This window comes from Siphateles boraxobius, unplaced genomic scaffold (genome assembly GCF_051911475.1).
Source record: "Siphateles boraxobius isolate OS27281-9 unplaced genomic scaffold, OSU_SipBor_1 68, whole genome shotgun sequence".
Taxonomy (NCBI): domain Eukaryota; kingdom Metazoa; phylum Chordata; class Actinopteri; order Cypriniformes; family Leuciscidae; genus Siphateles; species Siphateles boraxobius.
Genome location: NW_027509195.1, coordinates 4,053,438 through 4,062,000, shown reverse-complemented (window position 1 = coordinate 4,062,000; position 8,563 = coordinate 4,053,438). Strand labels below are relative to the sequence as shown.

Genomic DNA, 8,563 nt, shown 5'->3' with positions numbered 1-8,563 from the left:
TATGATTTAAAGCGGGCTGTCCATGCTCGTAAACCATCAAACCTGACTGACTGGAGATGTTTTGTAAAGAAGAATGGTCCAAAATACCTTCCGTCAGAATCCAGACTCTAATTGGAAGCTATAGAAAGCGTTTAGAGGCTGTTATTTATGCAAAAGGAGGATGCACAAAATATTGAGTTAATTATTAATTTGTGGTGCCTAAATTTATGCAAATGCCTAATTAAGTTTAAATAATTCTTGCACAATTTTCATAAATCATATAAACTTTATTTCACTCCTCAAATATCACATGTGTTTGTCTCCTATATGATATATTTAATTGAAATTTCTTATCCAGACAACCAATGATTTATAAAAGAAAATCATGAAAATTTACAGGGCTGCCCAAACTTTTTCATACCACTGTAGTAGAATGTCTAAAGTGGACCATCAAAGTAAAGTGTAGCCATAATAATTTAAGCAGAATTCCATGTTTTGAATCATTCTAACCCATTAAAGTAATTAAAGTAGTCAATAAATAACATCTAAAAATAACAAAAAATTCGCTGAGAAGGGCAAGGAAATGCCAGATATTAATTTTAAAATGTAAAAATGAACAAACACATAACTCACTACATTGTTGTTCTGTGAAGTTTGTCTTACGAATTTGTATGGGCAAGACAGCGGTCGCAAAGTACACTATGACACAAAGGTGTGTGTGTGTGTGTGTGTGTTTATGCTCAGTGGAGAATGTAATGGAATGTATTATTGCTGTGCATCACAGCTTGAAAGGAAAAACCCTCATATGACATTCAGAGCCACAGCTTTTCCCTTGTGGTTTCTTTTTCCTTTTTCTTCTCTGCCTCCTGCACTGATTCACACTATGAATGTTAATGCCAGTGTCATCCCACTGCGACAGGAAATCTGACTCTTTTTGAATGATGCAACTGTCTGGTCACATCCTGTATCTCTGTATCTCTCTCCGCACTCACATTCAAATGTAAACTTGATTATTTTCAAAAAAAGGAAAATCTTGGCTTAAGTAAATCACAGATGTTCTTCCCAAGTGAACCCGACTCCAAACACACATGCAAAAACAGACATGATCTTGAGTTTGACTTCCATGGTCCCGTTGTCAGTTGGTGTATGTGTTTGTGTGTGTGTGTGTGTGTGTGTGTGTGTGGGAAGAAGGAATCCAGCTGGACCGAGACTCACAGTCCACAGCTGGACATGAACCGTTACAACCTAGAGCTACATTTAACACACCACTCCGTCATTCTCCGCTCCAAAGGGGAGAGACAACAGTAATTTCCTCCACAAATGATGCATCACCTTAAACACATTTATGCATGTTAAAAGAATGTGCTGAGGTTAAAGAGTCAAAAATGAAATAGCTTGATGAGTGCAGATTGAATATGTAAAAAAGTGAATCACAAAAAATACTTTTATAGTAGAAATTGAATGTTTAATTTAAATGACATCTGGTGCATTTAATCTTTTGTAGAAAACAACAAGTCAGTTCTAATTCTTTTCTTCATAACATTCAATTTCACATTTCAGATAACAAAGTTATAGCATGCTCATTATTTATCAGCCAATGTTAACTTATTAGAGTTAAATTATGACAAGTATAAAATAATATTTGTGGCAACACCAACCCAGATGTTAAAAAAGGGACAAAAGAAAGTCTAACAAGAAATTTTCAGCAGTTTTATTTTCAAAATGTTTCTATTTACACAAATGTTCTCATGTTTTTAATTCAGGTGAGGAAAGGTACAGAATTCAAGCTCAAAGTTGGCAGAGACATTCAAAATTTCCTACACAAAGATAGAAAGAGTAAAAATTGTGTATTTATTTACAGTATATTTGATTTCAAGTTAAAATTTTCAATGTTCCTCATTGTCCATCCGACATCCTCTTTTTCATTCAAGAGATTTCAAATGGAAACAAAAAAAATATACACATTCTCTTTATAATAATTTAGCAATTGATATTGACAACGATAAGCGACAAGGTGTTTTATATATTGCTAGGCATTAAAACAGGGTGACGTGATGGAGAACAATATTGTGAATGGAAAGGCCAATTAGAGAGCTGCTCTCATGAAAACAACTCCTTTAAATCTAAAACCACTAACCACATGACCTTTTAAACTTCTGTCAATGGTTTAAGAATAGCTATAAAAGTGTCTAATTGGCATCATTTACATTCTTCTGCTAAATTTGGGGAAATTTCAAACCAAGAGTGGGACTTCAGCATTGGATAAATTGACTGGGGGAGCACTCAAACGAAAAGCTCCTAAACTAAGGTCATTCCCCCTGTTTTTTCAGAGATCATGTGACCAGACTCGGAAGTGTGAATACCAAGACTAAACAGTTAAGGGACACTTGAAGGGACAGTACACCGTTTGTCTGATATGTAAGTGAGCAAAGCCACAACAGCAGACTCAATTCAGGAAACATTCTAACTGGTTAAAATGGCTTATAAAGAAAGGACGGATAAATATCCTCAAACTGCATTTTGGCTTCTGTAATCAATTACAATATACACAATAGATTGAATTTGCACTTCATTTAACTTTATGAATACAGACTTAGTCATTTTTTTCCTTTTTAAGAAACAGAGGGGTTCAGTAGCTTACAGCAGTCTTCTGAAAACATCTATTATTTAATTGCCATCAGATGGTTCCTCAAAAACATACTTCTAACAGATATACTGTTGCTTTCATTTTAAAAAGGCACTCTAGTGACCTTCAAAATAAAACATGAAAGGGTTAAATGTAATATAAGATACAGTTTTGAGTTAAGAGGTAGCTGTGAGACATATGGCAAGGCTGTGACAGATAAAGAGGTGACACTTTCTGGGATATAATAGGCTGGGTTTTTGTTTGTTCGTTTGTTTTTTCCAGACACTGAACAATTGAGAAATGTCCGATTTATAAAGAGAGCTGAATCAACAATTCTTATGGCTTGAGAAATGCATTAAAAAACAAATCCTCTAATGTTCTGTCATCAAAGCTAAGAAAAGCACCAGCAAAAAGTACTAAACTTCAGTTTCTGCAGCACCACTCCAACTGGAGATTGGAAAAAATAATAGAAAAAAAACTTACAAAGCAGACTTGACTCGGATGCAGGAGCTGCTACAGGGAGGCACACACTCGTATTTCACTAACTGCATAGCTACATGGACAAATGGTCAGATTATGGATTATATTTTGGGATTATCTGATAAAATCTCAAAATCTCTCTATGGCCAATTAATTAGCATTCAATGTTTCAGTCTTAAACATGTCTGTTTATAAATGTGATAATTAGTATTTTGTGAGGCTTTCAAATGTGTTCTGTAAAATAGGATTATGGGTTTAAATCAGGGTAGACGACATTCAATTTGGCATGATTGAGGCTGTAAGGGATTGACGTACACTCTGGCTCTGTCCCAAGTGTATAGCAGGGATGGGCAATTTTGGTCCTGAAGTGCTGCTGTCCTGCAGTGTTTAGCTCCAATCCTAATCAAACACACCTGAACAAGCCAATCAATGTCTTCAGGATTACTTAGGCTACAGGCTGATGAGTTTTTTTTTTATAAGGGCTGGAGCTAAACTCTGCAGGACAGCAGCACTCCAGGACCGGCGTTGCCCATCCCTGGTAGTTCTAGAATATCCCATTTGTCATTTTAGGTTTCAGAAGGGTGCTCCCCTTTAGGCCACTATGCACCTTTTTGCGGAGCCAGCATAGATGCAGACCACTACCCAACAGTCTAGTCAGCATTAGTTCAACAACCTTTTGAATCAGAAGACCACAAGGATTTAGAATGATATTTAAAACACACCCAATAGTGAGTTTTCCAACACACCCAATAGTAAAATCATTAAACTGACTATACTTATATCACTCATAGTCTTGTTTTCTTTCACATCAAATTAAAATTGGCGTCTACCTTAACTAAGGTCCATTAGGTTTATTTCTGCATGATGATGGAGGATGGCGAGGTAGACAGTGAAAATAAAGAAGAGGATTGCAGAAGATACACCCAGCAACAGTCTTCCGTAGTAACAGGGGGGGGGATGACAATGATAATGACCATTACACTTTAAAATTCATGAGGACATCATAGGCAAGGAATGGAGATTTACATGTTAGTACTCTAATGTTCAAACACTTATACTGTACAAAGTACCAAAGAAAACAAAACAACTGCTATCCTCCTACTCTACCACTACCAACGTTCTCTTCATAGACATCTTCAGACAGCTTAATAAGAATATCAAGTTTTAAATGGGACAGATTCATAATGCAATATGATGAATCATATCATCCAGTCCTTTTTTAGGGAAATCCAGGGGTAGATTCTGAGTTTCATATTTTGGCTGGTTTGAAAATAGAAAATGGTCCCAAGTTGTTGCAGAGTTTATTAAGTGGTTGAAACAAGCTTTGCTGTTTGATGATTGTCTGTAGAGAACATAAACATAAAAACATATTGAGACCATGTTGGTTTAAGGTGGCAACACAAAAGTGGTCCATTGTAGACTTTTGAAAAAGGTAAGTTGTACATGAACTCATAGAATCCATCAATTGCTGGTTATGGGACAAATTTACAGCTACTCCAAGCAATGCTATTTGTGGGCGAGAGTAAGGGCCACTGGGCAGTTGGGATAAGAAGTTTTACTCTTACTGAAGGCCATGTTGAGGTTGTTGGTTTGTGTAATTCAGCTGCATGCTTTATGTTTCCTTGATATCTACATGAAATTCATTAAGACCTTGTGTCAACTTGGGTTTGGATTACTCAAGTTCTCCCATGGGGATCGAAATGGCTGACTAAGCTGTCCTGTTGGCTGGATAAAGAACAGAAGAATGGCTGAGTTTAAGGAGCGGTCTGACTGAATGATTGTGGAATGGTGGAATTCAAAGTCAGGACTGGCTGGTTTACACTGGAATGATGGACTAACAATGTGAAATCTTGACAGTGGAATGGTGGACCTGAAAGGGAGGTCTACTTTCTCCCCTTCCTTGGCATTAAAGTGTGCTGGTTACATTGAGGTCTGGTTTGGAAACTCTCTAGATGCAGGAATTCTCCAAGGTCCCATTGTTGTAACCCTGAAGTTTTTTTAATTTAAGATATGAAGTATGTGTGTTTGTTTAAGGGTGTGTCTTTGTGTATTGGCATATGTGGCAGTGGATTTGTGTGGCAGTTTGTGTGGTGTGAGTGTTGATAGTTGTTTATTTTGTATAGTTTTGGGAAGCATCAGAAGAGGCCACCCTCATCCTCACTCATTACTGGTATCGAATCGTTCTTCAGTTCCCATGGATGACTCTTGCACTCGATGCTTGCACTGGCCATGGGAATGCCGTGTGGTGGAGCGGGAGTGGCGGGCAAAACAGGAAGTGACGGTTTGTGAGTTGCAGTCACAAACTGAATCCTGCAACAACAAAAAAAGTACTCAAAAGTTAAGATATTTACTTGATTCAGGGTTTATGCTTTGGAGGAAGAGGGAGTTTGTCTAACACAATTAGTAGTTCATGATTAAACTCACCTCCAAGGTACTAGAGCTTGTGCTCATTACATCCTTTCCAGTGGCTACCAACTCGTCTCTTTGTGTTTTCATAAACCTCTTGTTGACGATCTTTGTGATATTGTCTGTGCTGATCAAGGCTCCAGGTAGGTATTCAGGCTTCGGTTCGTCCATCGTGCCCACTGGCGCAGTCCTGCCACAAACATTGGAAAGAAACTCCTGGACCATGCCATACTTCTGAGATCCCGCTTCTCCCAGTCCTATACCTATGCTAGGACAGGAGGGTTTTCCAGCGGCTTGTCTCCCTGGGCACTGATCTGCTTTCCATAATGATTCAACACTTCCGGAGTGTTCCACCACACTGAACAGACTGGTCAAGCCATCATTTAGGCCGCTAAGCACTGGGCTGTCACGTGTGGTGGTGGAACGTGCCCAGGCAGAACCGACCTGAGATCCACTACGGTTATGCAGATTCCAGACACTGCGATCCCTTGAGGATGTTGAGGAGGTCTCGAGTTTGGAGGAGGAGGTGGAAACCCTGCGGGTGAGCTTAGGTGAGCCATATTTTGGTGAGCAACAGGGTCTATCTACTCGACTGTGCACTTTATCCAGAGATGAAGAGATCTGTCGGGAGCGTGCAGATGCAAGTGAGGTGGATGGACGAGGAGACCATGTTTTCCCTTGAAGGCCTCTAGTAGTTGAAATGGCATCAGTTTGTAGGCCAATGCTGACAAACTGTGCTGTCTGTGTTCCTGTACTTGAAACACCAACTGTCTGGCTCCCAGAATCTTTGCTGCACTTCCTCTCCAGGGAACTGGAACGAATGGCCTGTCGCACACAGTTTGTCATCTCCTTCATGTCATCGCTAAGGTTGCCTGAAATCTCCAGTCCATGGAAAGGTGCAGAACCCCCTGTCCGTCCTTCAAGCAGGTCTCTATGCTGCTGTGAAAGTGAGCTCAACCACTGCTCATAAGCGGATGAGGAAGTGGTGGATAAGGGTACAGACACAGCAGTCGGACCTGATAGATCTATCATGGCTGCATCCCTAGATGATAGTCCTTGCTGGGGATCCTGGTGGACGTTTTCTTTGACTGGCCTCCTCTCCATTCTCCGCACTGTTGGAGGGCTGTAATAGATACGAAAGCCAGTCTTATCTGGAGCGGTGTAGCTTCTCTGGATGCACTCCTTGCTCAGCTCCAGTCCTGGGAAGCTGCTGTTCGAGTTGGTGCTTGGGCAGTCCCATGTCTTAAACTGGTCATGCTTTTCCAGTATTGCTGAATCGCTGGTCAGGTACTTCCAATTCTTTTTGTTGAGATCACTTAAGTCAGTGCAAGCCAGAATGGAGGCCGGACCAGTAGATTGGTGCTGTGCAACATTGCACTCTTTTACTCCACTGACCATGTGACCAGGAAGGAAGAGACTGGTGTCCAGAAGACTCTTAAATTCAGAGAGGGCTGAAACTGATTTGGTCCTGTGACGAGAGAATGGAGATTATCATAAAAAAATCACATCTGATTGAAATGGGGATGCAATTTAGACCTTATGGAAGTCATTTTACCTTTGCAGTGCTGAACTGCTTGTGGCTACATCTGCTAAGGTTTCCTTCTCAGACATCTTATCATGAAGAGACTGAAAAATAAATGATCTATTTTAGTTAAGTTTTACAGCATAGCATGCCATGGTCACCCCCCCCCCCCCCCCATCCACCCCCACCCCACCCCCACCCCCACAGTACTCCCATTCATTCATGTGGTATTACTGAGTCAGTCGATATTCTCTTTAGGAAATGAGGTCATTCAAAACAGCTTGTTTCCTCTGTAGGGGTAATGATAGTGGTGTGGTTCATCAAGTCTATTTAAGGCCTGAACACACCAAGCCGATGCCGACGAACTAGCGCTGGTGAAAGCCGACTGTGTTGTCGCCTCGCGTCAGGGTAAAAAGCTGTACTTGAACACAACAAGAGAACTACTGCCGACTGTTAGCTAGAATGCGCCTTCTGTGCCTGCGTGTGAATGAGACAACTGTCTATTTCTGCAGATATATTCATCTATATTCCACATTCAAAAAGAGAAACAGACGGCTGCAGATAACGTTACACAAACCATAAACAAAGCAGTGCGTGCTTACCGTTTTGAACATCAATCCTGTTAAACACTTTCTTTATTCCACTCCACTCATGTTAATATTTAAATATTTGCCAAGGAACACTCATGTAAGATGACGTAACATAACGCCTTCTATCTGTACTGTTTTGACTTCTTTGCTCTAGTTTTTCTATTATTCTCGTGCACTGACTCGTTCACTAAGCTGAACAGCCAATCAGAGTTCTCTCTCTCACCGGCGGCCCGACGCTGATTCAACATGTCGAATCGGCTGTTACAAAGCCGACGAGGACCAATTTCAGCTGACGGTGCGGAACACACTGAGAAAACTTAGTCCGCCGACGCACAAAAACTGCCCGACGGCCGACCGTCGGCTTGGTGTGTTCCTGCCTTAAATGACCCAATTTCTCTCAATGAGGCATGTTATTAGACTTTTCTCATTCAAGATCTTATATGAAACAAAGAAATTAGAGCACAGAGCTTGATTGCCACAAAGAGGCAGAGAGTGAAAGAAGGGGGGACTATAGTCTCATCTCTTTTTCCAGCCTTACTTACAGTCTGGTTAGTACAGACACCCTGACCAAACTGTTTCAGGCTTCTTTCCAATTTGACAGCACAAGCTGTGCACAGCCACATGGATTTTCTTCATTCTCTCATAACAGTACCAAATTTGTCTATTTTCTTTATATATATATATATATATATATATATATATATATATATATATATATATATATATATATATATATATATATATATAAATATATATATATATATATATACATACATACATACATACATACACACACATAAACTGCTTGAAACTGCTTCTGTCACCAAAACAAATTCCTTGTGTGCGCAAACATATTTGACAATAAAGCTCTTTCTGATTCTGAAATGCAAAACCAGCAATTCCAGCTGCAAGTGATGCAACACACAGGGAGTGAGCATGCTGGCGCTCTGTGGAAAAGTT

The 8,563-nt window shown here is 40.0% G+C and overlaps 1 protein-coding gene across 3 annotated transcripts in view; it reads right to left on the bottom strand.

Annotated features, from left to right (window-relative positions):
* Positions 1 to 1,678: 1,678 nt before the first annotated feature.
* The window catches only part of mtcl2 (microtubule crosslinking factor 2), a 49,049-nt gene continuing 42,164 nt past the window's right edge, over positions 1,679 to 8,563 (bottom strand). For 2 of the 3 annotated variants that reach the window (XM_077214248.1, XM_077214249.1), the window contains exons 12-14: positions 7,047 to 7,117; positions 5,510 to 6,959; positions 1,679 to 5,395 (exon numbers count right to left, since the gene is read on the bottom strand). In XM_077214248.1, coding sequence (XP_077070363.1) covers positions 5,243 to 5,395; positions 5,510 to 6,959; positions 7,047 to 7,117 — 1,674 coding nt within the window. In that variant the 3' untranslated portion in view covers positions 1,679 to 5,242. The remainder of the gene's footprint in view (positions 5,396 to 5,509; positions 6,960 to 7,046; positions 7,118 to 8,563) is intronic. The other variant, XR_013196987.1, reaches the window with a different exon arrangement.